General features: G+C 44.0%; 1 protein-coding gene across 3 annotated transcripts in view; it reads left to right on the top strand.

The window, feature by feature from the left end:
* Positions 1-25,062, top strand: part of SETBP1 (SET binding protein 1) — a 382,636-nt gene that overhangs the window by 259,048 nt on the left and 98,526 nt on the right. For all 3 annotated transcript variants that reach the window (XM_059041284.2, XM_067014318.1, XM_059041286.2), the window contains exon 4: positions 5,205-8,664. In XM_059041284.2, the coding sequence (XP_058897267.1) occupies positions 5,205-8,664 (3,460 nt within the window). The remainder of the gene's footprint in view (positions 1-5,204; positions 8,665-25,062) is intronic.

Here is a 25,062-nt window from a genome sequence, read left to right as displayed (position 1 = left end):
TACAAAATTTAAATTCTGTATAAGCCAGTTTATATGTTGGTTGTGGGGGAGGAGATAGTTATCTACTTTACAAAATAATTCTTCACATTACAGAAGGACTTCCTTCCATAAACACATTCTGTAGGAGAGAAATCTGTCTAGTGTTTTCAAAATGGTGTTTCCCTGATGAATATTTGGCCTAGGCTCAAGGTGCATGGAAAGCACTGCTCTTATAAAAAGTAAGCCATACCTTCAGAATGACTGTGAGTTCCACAAACAATCAATCAATTTGTGGAGATGGGGAAGCAGCCAAGATGAAACTGGAGGGAAGCGGGCAGGACACAATCTTTGAAAGAATGACATAGCCCAAGGACATGACATAAACTGATTAGAACCAAATGGGTCCAAGATAGCAGACAGGTCAACTTCCACTAGACCTTGAGCCTCAGTATACACTCACTGTAACACATCAGCAAGCTAAATAACACACCCACAGGCACCATGACAGTTCCAAGGCCAACCATAAGGATCAAAAAGTAGGCGGTGGCCCAATTCCTAGAAATCCCCACCCCTTCCTGAAATAGCTGGAATACTCCTCCCACTCATTAGTCTATGAAATTACCTACTCTTTTAAAACCTGACAACCCCATACCCTGGTGCCTTTCTCACCTTCTGAGATGGCCCACACTCTGTCTGTGGAGTGTGTTTCTCTCTAAATAAATCCACTTCTTACCCATCACTTTGTCTCTCACTGAATTCTTTCCGCGATGAGATATCAAGAATCTGAGCTTCATTAAGTCCTGAAACAAGGTGTGTGATCTAAGTTGGAAGACCATGGGTTTTGGCCAGGTTCGAGTCACAGCCGTGTGGGTTCAAGCCCTAATCAGAGTTTTGGCTGGGTTCAAGTCCTGACCACATGGGTTCAAGTCCCAATCTGGATTTAGGCTGGGTTCGAGTCCCAGCATGTGAGTTCAAGTCCCAATCTGAGGTGCATGGTTTCAAAGAGACATGCTGAGCTTGACGGTATTAAAAGTTTTCCATAAAAATAACCTGGCCCAATGTAGAATCTCATCAGCTATTTCCTTATTTGTTAACCATTTCAGAAATAGCCCTGTTGGGGTCTAAGGGTAATATAAAGTCTATAAAAGATTCAGGTCTGATCCCCCAGAAAAATCTAAAGGGGAAATGGAAACAAGTGCTATGTGGGTTAATAAAGCCCCAAGTCAAAGCCCCCTATATGGAATAATATCCCCAGACCTCTGGAGAAGGATGGGAGGGTAGAGCTCACTTGCCCCTGCATTGAGCTGGGAGCCTGTTTTGCGATGTCTGGCTCTGTCTCAATGGAGTAAGTGCTCAGTTCTCAGTGAAGGGCATATTGGAACTGACAGTCTCACCATTGTGTATATAATCTGTCATGGCTGACAGATGAAGAAATGGGATTTTGTGAAATGCAACGAGATATAGCCATCAGCCACTGCTGGAAGGAAGCCTTGTTCTCCTGGACCCCTTAAAAAGCACTCATTCTCAGTCCTCTTTGCCCCTTCACTGCAGCCGTCTGAGCGCTGGCTTTAAAGCACCACCCACCCACCCCCTCCGCATTACTGCTGATCTTTTGTTGTGCTTCCCTTTTGTCCACCCTGCCCTTTGATTGCCAAGCTCTCCCAGCAGGGCAAATTGCAGCTGAAATGGTAGAAACAATGGGATCAGGCAGTGTCCAGATGGAGGCACTGGGAACCAGGCATGCTTAACTGCTTACTTTCAGCTGGTCTGCCCTGAGTGTAAGTGAGCAGACCCCACCTTTCAATTGCCAGAGTGAAATCCACCCTCCTGACAGTCACATGGGCTTCCCCAGAAGCAGGGTTAATTGGAAAATGAAACAATTAATGGGAGATGAGAATGAACTAACAGTAAAAATTGTGCTGAAGGGAAGTTACCTTGCAAGTGCCTTTAGTCCTTAAGTATTTGGGAACGATCTTTTGTTCAACATGTAATGCATCTGAGCCCTCCAGTTTCATCATGAGCCATTATGAAATGAGTGATTGGTGGCTTATTGTCTTTTGTGTGCAGCCATATATTTTGTCATGGTAATGGGCATCTTAAATATTATTTTATTTGTTCATTCAACAAACATTTATTGAAAACTTTCTGGGTGGTTTACTTTGTAATAGATACTGGAGATAAAAGGATAAATGAGTGTCTCTGACCTCAAAGTACTTACAGTCTAGGAGAGGGAGACAGAAAAGTATACAAATAAGTGGCACATCGCATTACAAGGATTGTGATAGATGTCTTCATGAGAGACAATGGTGCGTGCAGAAGGAGTGGCATGAGAAATTAGGCTGAAGGAGGTAACAGTGTCTGCAGACAATATGTTGCAATATACATGTCATTAATCTCACTAATGACAAAATGGAATACCCATAGTGAAACGGATGTTCATTTATTCAATAAATATTTATTGAGTGCCTACTATTTGCCAGGCACTGTACTTGGTATCCCTGTGATGGTGTATACAGGCTAGAAAGGGAGACAGGCGTTAATTCAATTAGTACAAAAATCAAATGTAAATTTAAAACTATGATAAGTACAACAAAGATGAGATACATGGTTTCATGAAAACTTATAATAGGAGTATTTCTATAAGGTAGGGAGCCTCACTAGGATTGAGGTGAGATTAGAACATAAAGAAAAGTTAATGAAGGACTCTACTAGTTGCCAAGAATAAGAAGATGGAGCAATAGGGAAAAACTGATGGGAATTAGGGGTGAAGATTCCAGCTTTACCACGAAGCCCCTCTGTGGACTTCAGTATACAGATCTGGAAGAGTGGAGAGGGGTTGATAACAAGGGTAGAGGTGAGCGGGTGGCTATGATTACTGTTTTGCCCAGGTCCAAAATAACTTAAACCTTTTGTTCTATAATTTTTATTAAGTACTACCGCTAACTGTCTAGAATGTTCTAGTGTGAGCAAACAATTATTTTGTCACCCAAAGAAGTGGGAAATTTTGTTTCCAAGCCCTCTTCTAGCCTGTCATCCTGTGAGTATACACATAGTGCCAACTAAAATCCAAAGCATAAATGACAAATTAACAAAGCCCTGACTCACAAAAGATAAGTAGAATTTACTATTTTATGCCATGAATAAGATTTCTCTATTTTTGCCAAAAATGAGATAGAGCCTATGTCCACAGCAGTAATACCTAGCGGCCAAAGTCAAGTGTCGGGATTAGTTCTCTAGATGTTGATGACGGCAGTGTCTCTACTATAAACTGCAAGATGAAGAAAAAATTAAATACTTTTTTTTCTTAATTTTCTCCTGGGCACTTAACAGGCTTAGCTTGGGGAAGCTCTCTCATGATTCTTAAAAAATACGCTTCAGGTCTTCCCTGGTGGCGCAGTGGTTGAGAGTCCGCCTGCCGATGCAGGGGACACGGGTTTGGGAAGATCCCATGACGCGGAGAGGCTGGGCCCGTGAGCCATGGCCGCTGAGCCTGCGCGTCCGGAGCCTGTGCTCCGCAACGGGGGAGGCCACGACAGTGAGAGGCCCGCATAACCAAAAATAAAAAAAAAATACACTTCAATATTGGAAGTATAAACAGGATTTCACAAAATCAGGGAGGCAGAAAGTAACCCTAAGGATTCCAGGAACTGGTGTGAATGAAACCCTGGTTGCTTTACTGTATTGAATTTTACCCATAATTCTTTCTGCCATCTGCGTTTTGACTCTTAACAGGGACAATAAGATGTTTTCTAATGAAGCATAAATCCTATAGCATCAATGGCAAAAGAAAGAGAAGAGATAGGTGATAGATATATAGCTAGATAGCTAGCCAGCTAGATAGACACATACAATACATACATACATAGACGGGTAAACAGACAGATACATATTATAGGCTAAAACTTCCTAAATTCACTAAGCCATCATCATATACTTTTTAGTTGGGTTATTATCAAAGCTTTCTTAATTTACTAATATTTTCCCTTCTTTAACAAATCTTAGGGAAATACATCCTCTGCATATAAAACAGGACTTATAATAAGCTTTAATGACTGCTTTCTTTGTACTGGTAGCCTGGCTTAAAATCTATCTGGAGCAATGTGAACATATCTATGTTAAACATAGCTTAATATCTCAAAACAGTGTGTTCACTATCCATTCCCTTTGTGAGTTTATAGATGCTGGATATGTTGTGTCTCTAGCACATGTTCTGCCTTTGCTGGCCGAAGAGTTAGTCTAAGGAAGGTGCAAAGTCTGAAAACATTCATGTAGAGCCAATGTAGGGAAAAACACAGCTGACAAAGTCCAATGGAGTGATCTTGAATGATGATTTTTTTTTTTCCTGGCACATTTGTCCAAGAGACTTGTTTCCTTTTTTTTTTCCTTTTCTCAAGGTTCCTTTTGAGAATATCCACGCGTTTTCTCAAGAGAGTAGTCAGGGCCTAATGTGGGCTTGAGGATGTCTTAGCGGGCTCACTCCCAAACACGCACCACTCCTAGAGTCAGCAGAGATTTGAGGGCTCTTCCATGTTTCTTTCCTTCTTTTCGTTTCTTCTCTATGCCCTTGACTGGCCCACTTTTCCCCCACACAGTCGTCAACGTTCCCCCTCTTAATTTCTCAACTTGTGCTTTTTCTCCCTGTTGCAGTGGTTCCTAATGAGTTGCTTGTTTGAGTGCAGAGATGCTGAACTCCAAGATAAACTCCAAACAGAAATGAACTGCAGTAGGCAGAAGCAAGGGAAAGATGTGTGTTTGAGAAGAAGCTGAGGCAAAAATAAGCTGCAGCTGGAGTTAGGGAAACGAGTGCAGGGAGTCTGGAAGTTCAGATGCTGTCCTGAACTCTGCCAGCTAGGGCAGGACTCTCCATGGCTGAAGTTTTAGTGTCTTCATTTGGAAAATAGAAGCATTGAACTGAGGGACCTTTAGGGCCCCTCCTGACTCTAAACAGTTCTTATTCTGAGATTGCATTAAACCAAGATAGGTTAAAGTTCCTGTTATCTAGGAGGAGAAAGACAGCGATTATAGCATCCTTAATAATGTTCAAAATCAACACAAATGCATTTTTACTAAAGAAATTGAAAAAAACCTTCACAAAGCATTCTGGAATTAAAGGTGTCTGTTTCCAACTTTTGAATAATTAAGCCTTTTGACATTAAATTTTAAATAGTTTCAACATGCTGATCTTTGTTTCTCTCTCTCTCCTTCTCTACTCCACCCACCCTTAGGCTTATGAGCGGCCACAGAAACACTCAGCTCTCCATTATGACCCAGGCCTCCCACAGGACTTCACCGGTGACACCTTAAAACCAAAGCACCAGCAAAAAAGCAGCAGCCAGAACCACGTGGACTGGTCCACCAACTCTGACAATGGACCTGCCACTCAGAATTGCTTCATCAGTACAGAGTCTGGCAGAGAAACTGCAAGCACCAGCAAGATCCCAGCTCTTGAGCCCCTGGCTTCCTTTGCAAAGGCCCAGGGTAAGAAAGGCAGTGCAGGAAGCACATGGAGTCAGTTGTCCAACAGTAGCAAAGATCTGCTCTTGGGAGGTGTGGTTCCATCTCCAAGCAACCACAGCTCACCAGCTCCACCCAGCAGCTCTGCTGAGTGCAGTGGGCTCCAGCCCTTGGTAGATCAAGATGGAGGAGGTGCAAAGGAGCCCCCAGAACCACCTACTACTATAGGCAGCAAGAAAAAGTCCAGTAAAAAAGATGTGATAAGTCAAACCATACCAAACTCAGACCTAGACTGGGTCAAGAATGCTCAGAAAGCATTTGACAATACAGAAGGGAAAAGGGAAGGCTACTCTGCAGATAATGCCCAAGAGGCATCACCAGTCAGGCAGAATGTGAGTTCCGTCAGTAATCCTGAAAATGACTCAAGCCATGTCCGGATTACTATCCCTATCAAGGCACCCTGCCTAGATCCAAGCAGCCATAAGAGGAAAAAGAGACAGTCCATCAAAGCAGTGGTGGAAAAGATAATGCCAGAGAAAGCCCTGGCTTCTGGAATCACTATGAGCAGCGAAGTAGTTAATAGGATACTTTCCAACTCCGAGGGTAATAAGAAAGATCCCCGTGTCCCTAAGTTGGGTAAAATGATGGAGAATGAGTCCCCCTCAGCTGGCCTTGAAACTGGTGGAAATGCTGAGAAAGTTGTCCCTGGAGGTGTATCTAAGCAGCGGAAGCCACCCATGGTCGTGACACCTCCAACATGCACAGATCACTCTCCAAGAAAGCTGCCAGAAATCCAGCACCCCAAATTCGCTGCAAAACGGAGGTGGACGTGCAGCAAACCAAAACCCACCAGTCTCCTTCGGGAGGCAGTCATGGCCACCTCCGATAAACTGATGGTGGAACCGCCATCTGCTTACCCCATAACCCCGTCCAGCCCTCTGTACACCAACACAGACAGTCTTACTGTGATCACACCGGTAAAAAAGAAGCGGGGACGACCAAAGAAGCAGCCTTTGCTCACGGTTGAGACGATTCACGAGGGGACTTCCACCAGTCCAGTCAGTCCCATCAGCCGGGAATTTCCCGGGACCAAGAAAAGAAAGAGAAGACGTAGTTTAGCTAAGTTGGCCCAGTTAGTGCCAGGAGAGGACAAACCCATGAGTGAGATGAAATTTCACAAAAAAGTTGGAAAGCTTGGGGTGTTGGATAAGAAGACCATCAAAACTATCAATAAGATGAAAACACTCAAAAGGAAAAATATCCTGAACCAGATCTTGTCCTGCTCCAGCAGCATTGCGCTGAAGGCCAAAGCTCCCCCAGAGACCAGCCCTGGGGCAGCAGCAATTGAGAGCAAATTGGGCAAGCAGATAAATGTCAGTAAGAGGGGCACCATCTACATTGGCAAGAAGAGGGGCAGGAAGCCAAGGGCAGAGCTGCCACCCCCATCCGAAGAACCCAAAACAGCCATCAAGCACCCGAGGCCAGTTTCTAGCCAGCCGGATGTTCCCGTCGTGCCTTCCAACTTTCAGTCACTTGTGGCGTCTTCACCAGCAGCTATGCACCCACTTTCGACACAGTTAGGTGGGTCCAATGGCAACCTGAGCCCCGCCAGCACTGAAACCAACTTTTCAGAGTTGAAAACTATGCCAAATCTCCAGCCCATCAGTGCTCTTCCAACCAAAACCCAAAAGGGAATCCATAGTGGGACCTGGAAGCTGTCCCCACCCAGGCTGATGGCCAACTCCCCTTCACACCTTTGCGAGATCGGGTCGCTCAAGGAGATAACACTGTCCCCTGTGAGTGAGTCCCACAGTGAGGAGACGATCCCGAGTGACAGTGGCATTGGGACAGACAACAACAGCACGTCTGACCAAGCAGAGAAGAGTTCCGAATCCCGACGCAGGTACTCTTTTGATTTCTGCTCCCTGGACAACCCGGAGGCCATCCCATCTGACACCAGCACAAAGAACCGGCATGGCCACCGGCAGAAACATCTCATTGTGGACAACTTTCTGGCCCATGAAAGCCTCAAGAAGCCAAAGCACAAGAGGAAACGGAAAAGCCTGCAAAACCGTGATGATCTCCAGTTTCTGGCAGACCTGGAAGAGCTCATCACCAAATTCCAAGTGTTCAGGATCTCTCACCGGAGTTATACTTTTTACCATGAGAATCCATATCCCAGCATTTTTCGGATTAATTTTGATCACTATTACCCGGTGCCATATATCCAGTATGACCCGTTGCTCTATCTTCGTAGGACTTCAGACTTAAAGTCAAAGAAGAAGCGTGGTAGGCCTGCAAAAACCAATGACACCATGACAAAGGTGCCTTTTTTACAAGGGTTCAGCTACCCTATTCCCAGTGGAAGTTACTATGCACCCTATGGAATGCCTTACACATCAATGCCTATGATGAACCTTGGTTATTACAGTCAGTACCCAGCTCCTCTGTACCTGTCGCACACGCTCGGAGCAGCGTCCCCATTCATGAGGCCAACAGTGCCACCACCTCAGTTTCACACAAGCTCCCATGTGAAGATGTCTGGTACGGCTAAGCATAAAGCAAAGCATGGAGTGCACCTGCAGGGGCCTGTGGGCATGGGCCTCGGTGACAGGCAGCCATCCCTGAATCCCCCCAAGGTGGGCAGTGCTGGTCTGTCCAGTGGTCGGCTCCACAAGAGGAAACACAAACACAAGCATAAGCACAAGGAAGACCGGCTCCTGGGGACCCACGACAACCTGAGTGGTCTCTTTGCAGGCAAGGCCACAGGCTTCTCCAGCCACGTCCTGAGCGAGCGGCTGAGCAGCGCAGACAAAGAGCTCTCACTTGTGAGTGAGAGAAGCAAGCATAAGGAAAAGCAGAGGTACCAGCACAGTGAAGCCGGCCACAAAGCGCCCAAGAACAACTTTGAGGCGGACCCGCTGTCTACGCTCTCACTTTCTGATGCCCAGCATTGGACGCAGGCCAAGGACAAAGGTGACTTGAGCGGCGAGCCTGTGGACTCGTGCGCAAAACGGTACTCTGGCAACGGTGGGGACAGCAGCAGCGCAAGACCGGAGAGCCTGGATGTGTTCAGTGAGATGAACCCTGCGAATGACAAGTGGGACAGTGATGTGAGTGGGAGTAAAAGGAGGAGCTATGAAGGCTTTGGGACGTACAGGGAAAAGGACATCCAAGCCTTCAAGATGAACCGCAAGGAGAGAAGTTCCTATGACTCCTCCTTATCTCCAGGTAAGGCCGAGTTTTCTTCAAACTTGGACTGTCTTGTTCCTTGGTTGCTGGGCCCTGCCCTTCAGCAGTCCACCGTCTTTAGCACGTTGCGTTCACTAATTTGCAGAGAGGTAGAAACCAAATGAAAACAGGTCTCCTTGCAAATTTGAGTCTGCTGCACATTTTATGCATTGTTTAATCAGTTATTCTCTGTCTTTCCTCTCTTGGAGCCATTGCCTGAGAACTGTGGGCCTAGAGGCAGCCCCAATAGCTGCCAAGACTATAACCATACCCACTCCCTTTATGCTTTTAATTAAAGATGCTATGCCTAAGTCTTCATCTGATCTGATGGTAAATTTGCTAGTTGGATAAAACCTCTAAAACTCTCTAGGAATACCAACAAGATCCCAAGAATGCCAAAGTTGGATGGGAATGAATATCTAGTTTACCTGACATGCTAGCTCTAGAAGTCTCACATCCTAGGTTGAAACATCTACAGGAGAACCATTGGAAGCTGATGACCAGTGAATCTTGAAGTCTACCTGATAAGGAAGCCACAGCCCAAAGCCATGTTGTCCTCTTTTTGGCATTTGATAAGCAGCTCTTGGTAGACCCTGAAAGTGAAGCCCTGGCCTGTCATTTCCCTGCATAAAGGTGGGGGTGGGGAGAACCTGACTGAAAGGCACTGTGAGCCTCCTGCCTCTGCTGGAACCTACCACTGTGTCTCTTTGCACATCCACTGGGACTGGGATTTGCCCACTAATCTGTAAACTGAAGTGCTGGTGGCTACTAGGAAGAGCTCATTCCTTGTCAGTTGCTGGGAGAATTTCCTTGCTAACCTGCCCACCCGCATAAACCTTCCTTGCCATGGAAACCTCACACTTCTGCATAAATATCCCTTTGTCCATGTCCACACATCACACAGATGATTAAAAACTCCTGTAGAACAGAGTAGTTATTTACTAGGAAAAAGGTCGAAACTCCTTTCTTAGGAGCTGCAGAAGCTAAAAGGATTCCTCGTGCTCTCCCTGCTCCCAAACAGTACAAACCTCCTGGCCAAAGCCTGGCTTAAAGGACTGGTCACCCCTGATAAGCTTTGGGTGCACTATTTCACCTCTGTTTATGGTGTGTATCCCTTGTTTGTCTTCTCCCTTCATGCGGAGTCCATAATTAGTGAAGGTGAGGGCAGTCTATTCATGAGGATTTAGAGACATTTTCTAGGCCAGCAGATTTCGAAAAGAAATATGTTTTGATAATTGCCATTCTGACCGGCTTGAGGTGATACCTCATTGTAGTTTTGATCTGCATTTCTCTGATTATTAGTGATGTTGAGCATCTTTTCCTGTGCCTCTTGGCCATCTGTATGTCTTCCTTGGTGAAATGTCTATTTAGGTCCTCCGCCAATTTTTTAACTGGATTGTTTGTTTTTTTGATATTGAGCTCTATGAGCTGTTTGTATATTTTGGAGATTAATCTTTTGTCTGTTGTTTCATTTGCAAATATTTTCTCCCATTCTGAGGGTTGTCTTTTTGTCTTCTTTATGGTTTCCTTTCTAGAGGGCTGGGATAGGGAGGGTGGGAGGGAGGGTCAAGAGGGAGGGGATATGGGGACATATGTATGCATATGGCTGATTCACTTTGGTGTACAACAGACACTAACACAGTATTGTGAAGCAATTGTACTCCAATAAAGATGTATTAAGAAATAAAGAAAGAAAGGAAGGAAGGAAGGAAGGAAGGAAGGAAGGAAGGAAGGAAGGAAGGAAGGAAGGAAGAAAGGATGGAAGGAAAAGATATGATTATGAGTTAGAAGCTACTTAAATATTGCTCCAAAGCACCCCCAGCTTTGAGTTGCTGTCATGGTAGATGGTCTCCTTGGTTAATGAAGAGACCAATTAGCAGTCATGTTTCCTGCACTTGCTAAGGTGATAAATGGCCCACACTTCATATCTACCCAAGTGATGTGGTCTTCTGGGTTTCCCCATTTCTGATCATCAGACTTTGTTGAAGGTGTTTGTTTTTTGTGCAAACCCTAAATTAAGCCCACATGGACAGGAGTTGCTAAAAGATTAAACTTTCACATGAGAAGTACTGTTGCTTTCTCTTTCAGTGTGGTGGAATTTATCCATAGAACCAGAACTATCCATGACAGAAGGCATTAATATTTCTATTTTCTTGGCATTGTTTAGCTAGAAAACAATGGTGGTATGTTATTACTGAGAACCTACAAGCAAGAATTGTAAGTTAACAGACCTGAGAAACAAGGTCTCAGAAGCTAAAACCAGCCATTGTTGCCATTAGGGTTCTCAGCAGTCTTACTGGGACGTCTGCGTGTCTGGACCGTGTTACAGCTGTGTTCTGGTTGAATTTTGCCATCTAGGGGTTCATCCGGTCACTGTGTCTCTGAGGGCGGCCACGCTCTAGCCATACAAAATTCCTTGTGTTTGCATTCACAAGGTGGTCGTTACTTCATTTAAAATTCTCCCTCCCCTTCCCCAGCTTCTTACTTGTTTTGCAGCCATCCACAGAAAGCTGGATTCAGCCTAGGAATTGAGTACTGTGCTCAACTCTGTTATGACCTTAGGCATGGTATCCTACCTCTCTGGGGTACTATCTGCCAATCTGTAACTCAAAGAGTTGAGCCAGACCTGTTTTGTATGGCATGTTTCAATTCTTAAAGCCATTTCACATGTATTTCTTATAACATCCTTCCTGCAACCTTAGAAGAGAAATATTTTCATTCACATTTTATGGATCAGGACACTGAGGCCCAGATATCAAATGACCTGTCCAAGTTCAGAAAGCTGTCACTTTTTATTCTAAGCCCAGGGCATTGCCCACTGCATTGCAACTCAACTGCATGTCACCCAACTAGTTAAGGCCAAGTCTAGAACACAGGTCCTGGTCCCCAGCCCAGTGTCCCTATATCCCACCACCACCCTTCCTCTCAGAATCCCATCTATCCTCTGATTACATGCTTTTCCCTAGGGCACCTGCACAGTGATTATGTGATAAGTGCAGAATAGAGTAATTAAGACAAAAAGACATCCCTTTATTCAACTCCCAACCAATGAAGGAGGATTTCTTATGGCCTAAACTTTTCTAAATATCAGCCTGGAAGTATTGATATATACATTGACAGGGTTTCCACTTCTGTCCTTACTAAAATCCAGTTCCCTGAGTTATTTACGCCACTACTTTGTGCTTATTTTTGTGTTGTATGAGGTTTTTCTTTTTTTTCTGAACATTTTCATGGATCTTAATTGTTACTGGCTTCTCTGTCTATATGAGTTATGCCTACACATCTTGTTGAATATCTTATTGGAACAGACCAGACTCCTTATCATTCCCTTTCCTTCCAAACCTTGGCCTCTCCTTGCCTATATCCAAATGTCCCCTCTATTCCTGAACCCCTAAAGCATCAGGAAAAAAATGTCCTTAGTAGCACTTGGAACCCAGTTCATTCACCTTAATATTATACACTCCAAAGAGTGCCAAGTCCCATTAAAAGCTGGGAGACAGATGGGATGAGGCTGAGGTTACTGGAGGCATTAATATCTTTCAGCGTATCTGAGTCGAGGTGTCTGTTCAGCTGGATGGTATCTGAAGGTCATGATTAGAAATAAGCATCTTCCCTTCCACACCTTCTCTTCCTCTATCTCTTCCTTCTCCATTCTGGGTTCATCTCCATAGCATCTTAATGTCCAATTTCACATGAGCTAGTCTTCTCCAAAATAAATATGGCATAAATACAAATATCATTCTTTACCCTGTTAAAGACCAGATTTAGGAGTGGAATGAAAAGAGGACTTTGAGTGCTCCCTCAGATCAGAACTGATGAAAGGCACCGTATAAATGGAAGTCATTACCATTATGGAGAGAGGAATTAGAGACCCCATTTAGCAATAGCAGCAGTTGCACACTCCTTTTCCTCTTTCCTGCTTGGAAAGTCATCCATCCTCCATCCCCCTGCCCCAGCAGATGGATACATTGTCTTGTTAGCCCCCTTACAACATACCTATATCTAAGAAATTACACAGACTCCTTGCCTTTTTCCTGTATTTTACTCCTTCTGTCCTATTGCTTCTTTGGTTTCAAAAGGCAGTGAGTCTTTTGACCTATTTCCTAAATGCACACCATCTGGTAAATCTTCATTTATAAAAATGCTTGCTTGGGGCCAAATAATGGATAAATAGTGGGAAGGTGTAATCCACAGACTCTCAGAGTTGGGAGAATCCTTATTGGCCCTCATTTGTGCTGCTCTCCCACCAGGCACCACCGTCTCACGCACCCTGACATGCTGCAGATTCCAAGAGAGCAAACCTGTCCAAGGGTGACAATGCATAGTCAGAATGATGCTGTATGCTCTCAGAGCCAAGTTCTCATGAGGCAGTGGAAGAGGTCTCTAGTGTGAATGATGTTCTTCCTGTTCCAACCTCTTGGAAACAATCTTTGCATACTTAGACCTAAAATTATGCCAGGAACTTCAGGCATTTTGACCACTGCTGTCCAGGCTCCCACCAGATGTTGGAGAAACAGTGAGAAGTGTAAGTTTATACCTGTTGCCTCTTAGTCCAATGCCATTCTTAGTCAAGGTTGCCATCCTGAGTCCCCAATGTCAAGTACTTTCCTCATGATGAATGGATGCTGAGAATTCATTCTTAGCTCACCTCTCAGATATCAGAGTCCTGCCATGTATGTAGCTGGATTCCCTTGAGCCTGGCTGACTCCACCTCTCCTTGTGGCTCTGTCCTACCCTATGCCAGCTCCTCTTATTGGCACTGTGGGCATTTTGGGAGGCAGTCTCTGTTGTCACTCACAGACGGGAAATGGATGCCCAAGCCAAAAATAATACAAAAGTCTCCTCAAAGCAGTTATCCAGATGAGGGAATTAACCACATGGACAAAATGTCATGAAAACCATACAAAAGAAATATGTGTGAGGAAAGTTTTCTAAAACTGGAATAGAAGGAAGAAGAGGACTCATGGGAGGAGAAAGTTAAAACCAGGAAAGAAGGAAGAGTAAAAAGTGGAAAGCTGATGAAGTGTGGTCTGTTTAACCTTAATCCAAGTTGAATTCTGGGTCATCCCGTAGGAGGAAGTGAAAGATTAATTAGCTAATGGTTGCTGTGTGGTTTAGCAGAATTGTGAGTACCTGCCCCAGTCTTGTCTCCTATGCTAACCAGCTGAAAGACCTCTTTATATTTTTGACTCTCAGTTTTCCCAAGTGATACGAGGACAATAAATGTTCTGACCAGACATAATAGTCTAGGATTCTCAAATTTATACAATGGAATTTGAATACACACACACCCCTAGATTGTGCAGTTAAAGAAAAAACGCTGAAGTTATGGCCAATTTGGCCAATTAATTAGCTGTTCAGTGAAGTTTCAAAACAGATTCCTCTGGTCCGTGTCTTAATCTGTGTGACACCCCGTTTATCTTTGGCTCAAGTGACTTCACTTAGCCATTTGATCTCACCTTTCCAAAAGATGGAACCTCATAGGATCCACCAACAAATTAGCTTGTTCTTTGTGCAGGCTGAAACCACAGTTCATCACCTTAGAAACAAGTAAGTTAGAGCACTGATATGACCAATTGTACAGGAGCAGACAGAGCAAACTTGCATTTATATTCACGCTCAGAAGTAAAAAAATCTTAATCTTAATAATGTAATATAAACACCTCATTTTGCTTAGGTGTTTGAGCATACTGGGGCTTAGGAAGTTCAAGTGACTCATCCAATGATACATATCTAATTGGTAGAAGAGCTCAGACTGGGAAGAGTAACCTAAGGCAGGGGGAAAGGGAAAGGGAGAGAGAATAAAAGAACAAAAAAACAGAAAGGTGAATTGTGGGAGAGATGTTAAGCTATATGTTTTCTTTTGCTGTGAGCTGTTGTAAAAGGTAAGCATCTCTTTGACAATAATTTGGCTTCCAGGCTATCTCTGGGGACCCATGTTTGGGACTGGAAGCGATCTTTGTGGGCTCTGATGGAAGTCATTTTTTTTTTCCTTTCCTGTCCTAACAATTGCACATACTTATTTTATCGAGCCTCCCACAGTTCCTCCTAAGGTTTCTTTTTGGAATTAATCTAATTAAATGTTGTGACCCATAACTTTCTGCCAATGAAAAAAACAAACAAACAAATAAACAACATCTCTTTTGCTATGTTGAACCAGAAATCCAGCAATCTGCCTTTGGAGCATGAAGTCCCCAGGTCATTTATCTTCCCACAGTTGGCAAACATTCCCCCGTCCTGTTGGAATTTTTTATATATACTTCTGTGGCTTTGGAGAATTATGAAGATTCAGGTGTGGGTGCAGAGAAGTCACAATTTTGACAGACTTGGCTTTGATTCAACATGGAGCCTTTCCTGGCCAGAGAAATCAGTAAAGCATGGCTTCCAAAGGCTAGCCTGTCACTGGGCAGAGATAAGGATGGTGCCTTTGAAAGGACCCTCCAGAAAACCATCTCTTCGCTCTATAAACAAACAAGCAACAGGACTGAATACTTGTTAGAACTGTGAAGTATGCTTGTGCCAGTATAGCACTTCACACTAAATTCAAGGGGAACTGACAAAGACAAGAGAAAATGTTTTAAAATTATTTATTTAGTGTCTAGTATATGCATGGCTTGGTGAAGTCCTTGGGGAGTAATCCAAGGATGAATTACTATTAATTAATAATAGTAAAAAAGCATTAAGTAATTCAATGCTTTTGCTGTCAAAGAGGTTATAATCCAGAAGGCTCTCCTGTATAATTTAGGGGAGGAAAACGGATGCAACTCATAAGGCAGACTGTAACGGCAATCAAAGTGTCATAGAGAAGAGACTGGGCTGTCAATAGAGAAGGACATGCTGGGCTGTCCAAGTGAGGGTGAGCCACCGCCACGTTTTCAGTGGGGGTGGAGAGGTGGGACCAGGAAATGCTTCTGTTTGGTAGTTACCATTCAAGATGGGTCTTAAAGGATGGAAGAGTCTTTCGGAGAATGGAGATGGTGAGATGGTGTTGGGAGGAAGTGGAGGCAAACACAGAGTAGGAAGGAAGCTATGTAAACAAAGGTATTTAGGTGGAAATACCCAAGAAACATTTGGGAAATGGTGTTTTGTCTACTTTTATTGAGGTTAGGATCTGTAGTTGGGGAATCATGGTAGTAAGGTTGGAAAAGAATGTTGTGCTGGAGTTTAAAGGTTTTTCCCCACACTCTGGAGCTTGTGCTTAATTAAGTAGACAGTGGGCAGCCATTTCATTATTCAGACGAAAGTCATGAAATGACCAAATTATAATTTGTCTTTTTCCCCTGACCACTCCCTCCCTCTAGCCTGGGTTGGGCAAACTTATCCCATCTTTGAATTTTTCATATGATATTGTAATTATCCCTTTCTTATTTGAATTATACCCACTACCCTGCCCTTCCTCCCCCAGACCACCCCCTAGATTATAAGCATCATAAAAGCATCATTATCTACTCAGGTGCTCAAGCAAAAAAATAATAGAGTAATTCCTGACTCATCTCTTTCCCTCTTTAGCTAAAGTCAAAGATGGTTCCAATATGTTGGCCTCAGGCAACTGGAAGAGTGGTGGCACATGAACAGAATAATAGAAATCCAAGAGAGAATCTGGTTGGTGTGTGAGGAGATGAGCTGTTGAGGCAGCAGTTGGCAGCACTGTACAGAGCTAGAGCTAGAGGTTTACCAAAGGGGACAATTGTGGAGAATGAAGGAAAGAGGGTGGATGGGGGGACCCCTGTGGCTCACCTTAAAGAGAGAGGCAGAATAAGAGAGGGTCAGGCAGATACAGAGAAGAAATGACAGAAGTGTTGGAGGAGAAGCAAGGGCTCAAGGAAGAATGGATTTCAGAAGAACGGGGGAGCCACTAGGGCCCAAGCAGCAGAGTTCATAGAAGATGAGGTTAGATGAGAATATGTATGAACACACTGATGGCTCTGGAGACAACAGACAAGTTAACAGTTACGTATTTAGTGCCTCATATGGTTAAGAGCTGGTGGGCTATGTGCCAAATTCAAATGGCAAAGAGGCAATGAATAAGTGGGTGATGAGAAAACGGGGGCTGCAGGTGCAGCAAGCAAAACTTGGTCGTGGTTTTAGCAGTGCTCCAGCTTCTTAGAAGGCTTTGTTCTGTAGTCAGCCGTTGATGGGAAGTGACACACCCATTCTTAACAGGCCTTCAGTCTAAGGTCCCCCATTTCGCGGAGCATAAAAACAATGCCAGACCCCTTTATCCCATGTCATTCTGCCTCCGTGCGAAGGCCACCTATAGAAAAGGTGAGTATTTAAAAAGAAGTCAGTGATTCCAGGCAGGCTCCATCTTTCCCATCCCACAGATGCACAGGTGCTTAATTTTTGGTCATGGTAATGGCTGTTCGAAAACTGCAAACTCCTCTTTGTGGTACCATGGGTATTAGCTGTGCTGCTGTGAGTGTGTGGAGGAACAGCTCAGGTTATCACAAGTTCTGGCAAATGGATCTTTTATTGAATGTTTACTGTGTGCAAAGTATTATAGACTAAAGCTTAATTGTTGATCTTTCAGAGGTCTTTACTACTTTGTGGAATAAAATATATATGCTGTTTCATAAAGAGCTTACATTCTTCAAAATGAATGGGAGCTCTTTAGTTATTTAACATATAACATAGTGCCAAGATATAACAAATAGAGACACCAGAACAAACGAAAAGCAAGGGCCCCTGACCTTAATTTCCTTATACTATACTGCAAAGAGACTTAAGTTAGCATACATAAAACAACCAGAGAATAAATGCAGACCAAGTTTAATCTGTGCGAACTCAATGGCCAACAATGGGAGCCATAGTGATCCAGGATCAGAAAGGATGACAGTGTTCAGTGAAAAACGAATCCTGGACTTGAACCTTTGAGAGTAGATGCATAGTGATTGAGTGAGGCACCAGATAAGCGAAGACCTGGAGGTGGGTGTATGTGGGGGGGGGGGTACGGGAAGGCACCTAGCTAGACTGAAGTTAGCAGTTGAGTGGGGATGGACTTTTAAGAGGGTATAGTTGCCATGCAGAGAATGTGGAACTGCATCCCGGAGGGATGGAGGACACACTGGTGTTAAAGGGTGCTGGGCACAAAGGGTGGTGAGCGTGGTGCTAGGTGCTGGGTGAAATGATGAAGTACCAGGAAACATGCCTCCCTCAAAGACCTTGTAAAGCTATCAGGAGACAAGAGGTAGATATATACACATATGGAAAGCAATTAGAGAGAATAATGAGAGATTAACCATTAATGACTAGAAATAAACAGCCATTCTACAGGAAAAAGGACCCATAAAATAAATTTCCGAGTAGTAAGTTTCGTAATATAAAAGCTAGTTGATATGAGTGTTTGCCCTATTACATAAGGATTTAGAACAAGTTGGATAAAAAGGAGGCGTTAAGAGGGAGGATCAACAGAGTAGAGCAAGCAAGTCTCAAGAGCTGCCTCTGCTTGGAGTTTCCCATTCTTCTCTGAAGGGCTTGGGGTGCTTGAGAAGGTGGGCATGAGTGTGTCGGGTCGGCTCCCATGTTGATGGAGGATCTGAAGACACAGAGAGATAAAAAGCTTCTCCTGAGGCTACATCCCAGTTATACGTCTGAACAGGGCATTCTGCTTTTCAAAACACATTTCCTGACTTTTATTTGATCTTCAGACTCCACTGAGATTTTCAGATAGGTGTTCTTCTCCCACTTGACAGGCAAGGAAATCAAAACCCAGAGGGTTAAAGTCTTTGTCCAATGTCGCTGAACTAGTTTTGTGCAGAGAAAGTGCTAGGTTCCAGGTTTTCTGGCTTTGCCCATCACTTCCTTTTTTTTCCCACTGTATTTCCGAAGTCTTTGACAACGTCAGTGGTATATCTCAGCTTCTGAGTTATCCCTCAAGGACCCTTGCTTTGGGCTTCCCTGGTGGCGCAGTGGTTGAGGGTCCGCCTGCCGATGCAGGGGACGCGGGTTCATGCCCCGGTCCAGGGGGATCCCTCATGCCGCGGAGCGGCTGGGCCTGTGAGCCATGGCCACTGGGCCTGCGTGTCTGCAACCTGTGCTCCGCAACAGGAGAGGCCGCAGCGGTGAAAGGCCCGCATACCGGGGAAAAAGAAAAAAAAGGAAAAAAAAAAGAACCCCTGCCAGTGGGTTAAATATTCAAACCCAGAATAAGGAACTAGCTAATGAGCAATTTGATCTCCACTACAGTTAGTTTTTTATATAAAGGGAGATCTTTGGAGCCAGGGCTGGCCAAGCCCAGGTTGTGAGGCCAGTTCTGTGTGCAGAGCCTTCACCTCATTTGGTGAACACCGGGCTTCCCTGGTGGCGCAGTGGTTGAGAATCCGCCTGCCGATGCAGGGGACACGGGTTCGTGCCCCGGTCCGGGAAGATCCCACATGCTGCGGAGCGGCTGGGCCCGTGAGCCATGGCCACTGAGCCTGTGCGTCTGGAGCCTGTGCTCCACAACGGGAAAGGGCACAACAGTGAGAGGCCCGCATACCACACACACACACAAAAAAAATCATCTGGTGAACAGAGACCGTGATGGAGGGTGTCCACTCTGAAAAATCACAAAGGAGATGCAAAGGGAGAGCAAGAATGGTCTTATTCACTAAGTCACAAAACACTAAACCTAATATTTAAAACTTTGTTATTTTTTAAAGAAAAGTTTGAGGGATTTTACACACCTAGTAGTAAACATACAAAATTTGCATCTTGGGAGTGACATAGGATAAAAATAAAAACAGGCCAGAGCAAATCACTAAGGAAACCATGGGTTTAGAGCTACACCTAAAAAGTATGGTAAAGTGTTAGGAGACTTCGTCCCCTTTTGACCATCCACCAGGAATTCGGATTGGGTAAAAAAACTATGGTTCTGAAGCAGTTTATCATGTCTTATATTCCATGAAATACCAGTGGACCAAAGAGGTTTCTCTTACAGGATATACTTCTTTGTGCTGTTGGTTATAGTTTTACTTTATTTATTCCAATCATACAATTTAAAAAGTATCTGGGGCTTCCCTGGTGGCGCAGTGGTTGAGAGTCTGCCTGCCGATGCAGGGGACGCGGGTTCGTGCCCCGGTCCGGGAGGATCCCACATGCCGCGGAGCGGCTGGGCCCGTGAGCCATGGCCGCTGAGCCTGCGCATCCGGAGCCTGTGCTCCGCAACTGGAGAGGCCACAACAGTGAGAGGCCCGCGTACCGCAAATAAATAAATAAATAAATAAATAAATAAATAAATAAATAAAACGTATCTGAAATGTATAAGACATAGTACTGGGCAGTATAACAACTACAAATATGTAAGGGACATCTTGTCATCTTTCAGTAGGAATGACATAGTCCTAAAAGTCTGTTCCAATTTCTCCTAGTTTAGTAATGAACCCCTTTAGCACTAGATATTATTTTTCTCTTTGAGACCCCAACAACAGCAATAAAAATGGATTCTCCACCCATTGCATAGAGCAAATGAGTATTTGGAAAAACACTTAACTGTTTATTTTATCATCTAAAACAAAACCTGTTAGTGAATAAAATTTGGAAAACTTAGAAAAACATGTATAAGAAAACATGAAATCACCTACAATCTCACTAAATAGCCATTATGAAAAGGTAGATAACACGAGTCCCCAGCTGGTGTTGGTAACTGCTCACCTTGCAACCTGCTTCCCCAGCAGCCCAGGAAACCCAGCCCATGCTCCCCTCCCCCCATCATCCCTCTTTCTCCTCTCTTCTCATCGCCACTTCAGCTGCCTGGTCGTTTCAGTTTTCTCTCAAGTCTCTTCCCAGAACTGACCACCATAGTACCATAACCTTTCATTCTGCATTCTGTGTCTTTGCCCAAACGGGGGAGTATATTTTTAAAATAAATGCAGCAGCAATTGGGCATGAAAACCATCCAGATTTCCAGACTGTCCTACTTAAGATCTCCATAAGAGTTCAAGTTCCAGGACAGCGACCGGGCAGGGGACAAATTAGTCACAACTGAAGATGGTTGCCAGAACTTTTCCCCAAGAGTTGCTGGGTGTTCAGTGTTTCTCTCAAATCAGAATCTGACAAGGGGGAATGCAATAAATTTTCCAAAGCTTGAGATCCACGACTCCACCCTGAAGTGGAAAATGCAACCAGCCAGTGTCTGTTACAAATGCCACCTCCATTTCACACACACACACACACACACACACACACACACACACACACACACACACACACACACGCTCCAAGTTATAGCTACTCTCATTGGTCAGTGTTGCTGTCACTCATACTGAGATCACTTAAAGAGAGGGAGCCAGCTATTGATTATAGGTTTGTGACCCAAAGAACTACCTGTACTTGCTTATTTTCCTTCCTCATATACCTATGGATATATCTAAGGTGAAGTTGGAAAGCCAATAGTTCCCATTTCAAAACACAGCTCCCCTGTTTGTTTTTTCTTCCATTGCTCCTCAACCAGGAAGCCTACATCAACGTATGCTCTGAGATGGGTATTTGCATAGGTTATTAGGCAAAGGAGAAGAGAAAATCTTCCAGATTTCTTAAGTCTTCATGGACAATACAAATAATATTTTATTTATTTATTTATTTTGTGGTACGCGGGCCTCTCACTGTTGTGGCCTCTCCCATTGTGGAGCACAGGCTCCAGACGCGCAGGCCCAGCAGCCATGGCTCACAGACCCAGCCGCTCCGCGGCATGTGAGATCCTCCCGGACCGGGGCACGAACCCATGTCCCCTGCATCGGCAGGTGGACTCTCAACCACTGCACCACCAGGGAAGCCCTAAAATTTTATTTTATTAAATAAAATAGTTGAAATAACTTTTCTTAGTTATTTTTTCTCCATTATTTTCCTAGGTCCAATTGATATTAATTATAATAGTTGAAACTCTGTCTCAGTGGTCTATCTTAGAGAGGAAAAGCTTATTTCTGGGTGTCTTCTGCCACTGGTGAGGACACTGAGTAATGGCTCCCTCAAGTGATTTCCCCAGTGCAGGATGTCAGCTCTGCCTGCCTATGGAAGCCCCTCAAACCCCAGAAATACTTCTTACATGTGGGCTGGCCTTCCACCAACCAGGTCAAGGTTGCACCTTCTTGGTCCACAGCAATGCTCCTCTCCTTCATTTTTCATTTCGGGGATCCTGTTGGCAATAATCAGCCCAGAGCAAAGCTCCTTTGTTTCCCTTCCTTACACCCCACCCCTTAGAGCTCTAACTAAATAAATATATTAATTATTGAAATGGAAAAAGGAGAATGAAATAGCTTTTCATGGAACATCCATGAAGGTAGCCATAGTGAAATGTGTAATTGATGCCAGATGTAGAAGTATCCATTCCTCTTGCATTAAGTCCAAGATTCTTTATCTGGCTTAAAAGACCCTCTATTGGGCTTCTCTGGTGGCGCAGTGGTTGAGAGTCCGCCTGCCAATGCAGGGGACACGGGCTCGTGCCCCGGTCCGGGAAGATCCCACATGGCGCGGAGCAGCTAGGCCCGTGACCCATGGCCACTGAGCCTGCGCATCCAGAGCCTGTGCTCCGCAATGGGAGAGGCCACAACAGTGAGAGGCCCGCGTATCGCAAAAAAAAAAAAAAAAACCAACAAAAGACCCTCTATTATCTACCCACACAGTCTCACCTTGTTTCCTGATCATTTTCAGCTTATTGACGTTCTGCAAAATCCACCTTACCCTACAGAAAATACCATAATTAGACTTAAGGTGAATCTCCAGTCACCACATTGCCTCCTTCACATAGAACATCTCTTCAATCTGGCTTCTAAATCTCACCTACTTATTTCCTTAACCATTCTGGCATGTCCTGCTTCTCTGATATAACTAATATCTTCACATTCATTTCAGCGCTTATTTCTATTTGGCCTCGTATTGTTTATCTTTATTTTAGGTAAGAATGTCATGACTCACTCAGATAAAATCTGAGCTGTACAGGACACAGTTCACTAGCTTAAGAATAAATTCAGCAACTCCTAAGGCAGCATAGTAGATCGTTAAAATGCTAGGGAGTTAAAGCCTCTTGGATGCAGATTTGGATGCTAAATCCCCACTTACTAGTAGTGTGACCTTGGGCAACTGAGCCTCTTTGATCCTCTTTTTCCTCATCTGAAAAATGAAGCTATTAATACCTACCTGGCAGAGTTTTATGAGGGCCAAAGAAAAGTAGAATATACATGAGAGCATCCAGCACACAGCTTACCACATGGTCATTAATAATGTTCATTTCCTTTCACTTCCACTTTGGATAATATATTCAAGCACAGGAAATACAACACAGCAGATTTCTATAGAAGTCTTCTTTAAACAGCAGGCTTTCTCTCCCAATTATGCTCTTATTGGGGTGAAGTTAAATCTCCCTCTGAACACATATATGCACACAGAGGTGCAGACATCCGCTGGACCACAATTGTATTTGATGACAAAGATAAGGTGTCAAGATTAGACAATTATGGTGGATAAATAACAAAATACACATTTCACTCAAAGAAAACTGCAAGTTCACTGTACCAGCATCATCGGCAGGACTTGGAAGTCTCTTGAAAGGGGAGGCAGTTTCAACCCTTTGGCATTTGGTCTGCGGCAGCCAGACTCTGTTAGCACTAGTCAGTGGCACCTGTTTTGAAGACCAATTTATCTACTAACCCCAGCCATAAGAATGTAGTGATAAGAGAAATAGTGAAATTTGTATTCATTTTCTATTGTTGCTGTAAAAATTTATCATAGATTTAGCAGCTTGAAACAGCACAAGTTTATTATCCCACAGTTTCTGTAGGTCAGAGGTCCAGAAGCCTTAGCTGTTTAAGATATCATGAGGTTGAAATCAAGGTGCGTGCAGGGCTGGAGGTTCTGGACAAGGATGGGCCTCCAGTCTCATTCAGGTTGAGCTCTCATTTAGTTCCTTGTGCTTTTAGCATCGAAGTACCTGCTGGCTGTTAGCCAGAGGCTGGTCTTTGCTCCTAGAAGCTACCAGCATTCATTCTTCTGTTTTCCATGTGGCCCCTCTGGCAGCAGAGGATCCAATCTCTCTGCTTTCCCTTCTACTGCATCTCTCTGACTCCTGGACACTCCCCTCCCCCATGCTCCAGTGCCTGGGACTTCCTGCTGTTCCCTGAACACAGGTACCTTGTGCTTCCATACTTTCTGACTTTTATACATGCTCTGTCTTCCTTTCAGAACAGCGTTCAGAGGGGACAATACTAACATTTGCCTCATGACAGATTACCTGTTTTCTTTGTAGATTTCTCCTTGTGATCTGGTAGATGAAGGTCTATCTCATGGAAGATTTTGAAAATGCAGTAAAAAAATAAAAGTCAATTATCAAACCACAAATCACTAAGCTGGATGATAAAGAACTCGGAAGAGGGACAGTTCATTTGTAGACTGGAGTCACACATGGGACACTTCATGGAGGAGATGGTACCATACCTGGGCCTTGAAGAATAGGCTGGATTTACATAAATGGGGAATAGAGAGGAACAGCTTGGGGTTAATATGAATATATATACAGTGTTCTTCAAAAAGCTGTAGCATTTATTCATGCATTACGTATATATTTTTTAAAAGTCTTGGGAATATAAAAATGATCAAGAAAGTGGACTTTACAGTCTACTAATTGATGCAGAAGAGAAAAAGAGCAAATAAAATAATTAAATAACAACAAAGTGTGATACATTTTGGGGGGAAAAAATGTGAGTAGTGGGGGCATGGTCTGCTCAATTGGCTACCTGTGTGGAGGATTAGGGGGGTGGCCTTGTCAGAGAGCTTCCTGTCTAGTGGTAGATTTCAATCGGGTTCTACCAGCAAGAGGGGACCACTGGGATCAAAGAAATGGCATGGTGATGACTGTCTTCCACAGATTAGTATGGCCATGATATTACTTACCTTGATCATTTAAGCACTTCTGGGCCATCTTGCAAGTCTGTGACATGTCTGAATGGCTTAACAAACCCTTTTTTTCATAAGTAGGTAGCAGTGGCTTTTCCTCTAATCCCTGCCTGAGCCATTGAGTTATAATGACTTGCTCTGAGCGTGCCCTGACAGCTAACCAACCACCAAACCTCAGTCTGTAATTCAGGTGTAGCTCTCATGCTAGGAGGAGGTGGCTCGGAACATGCATTAAATCAAAATATTTCTCACTCTTAATTTCTTTTCACAGTTCAGAATCTGTGTTCAGTTCCATGTGGAAAGGAAAATAACTCCCTTGCTTGGATTTCTTGCTGACATTTCTCTTTGGTGGGAGTCAGGAGTGGGGTTCACTCTGAACAATTGCTGGTCCTCGTAGTACATACAGCTCTGTGGCATGTTCATAAAATACCAACCACTGAAATCCTAGTAATCACCAAAACATATGCTTTCTCCTTATATCCACTAACATTCTTTCTCTCATTAAAAAACAGAAAGTTCAGAAATTGAATTAGA

The sequence above is a fragment of the Kogia breviceps genome, chromosome 15 (assembly GCF_026419965.1).
Source record: "Kogia breviceps isolate mKogBre1 chromosome 15, mKogBre1 haplotype 1, whole genome shotgun sequence".
In the NCBI taxonomy this organism is placed as follows: Eukaryota; Metazoa; Chordata; class Mammalia; order Artiodactyla; family Physeteridae; genus Kogia; species Kogia breviceps.
This window is presented reverse-complemented; position numbering and strand designations above follow the sequence as displayed.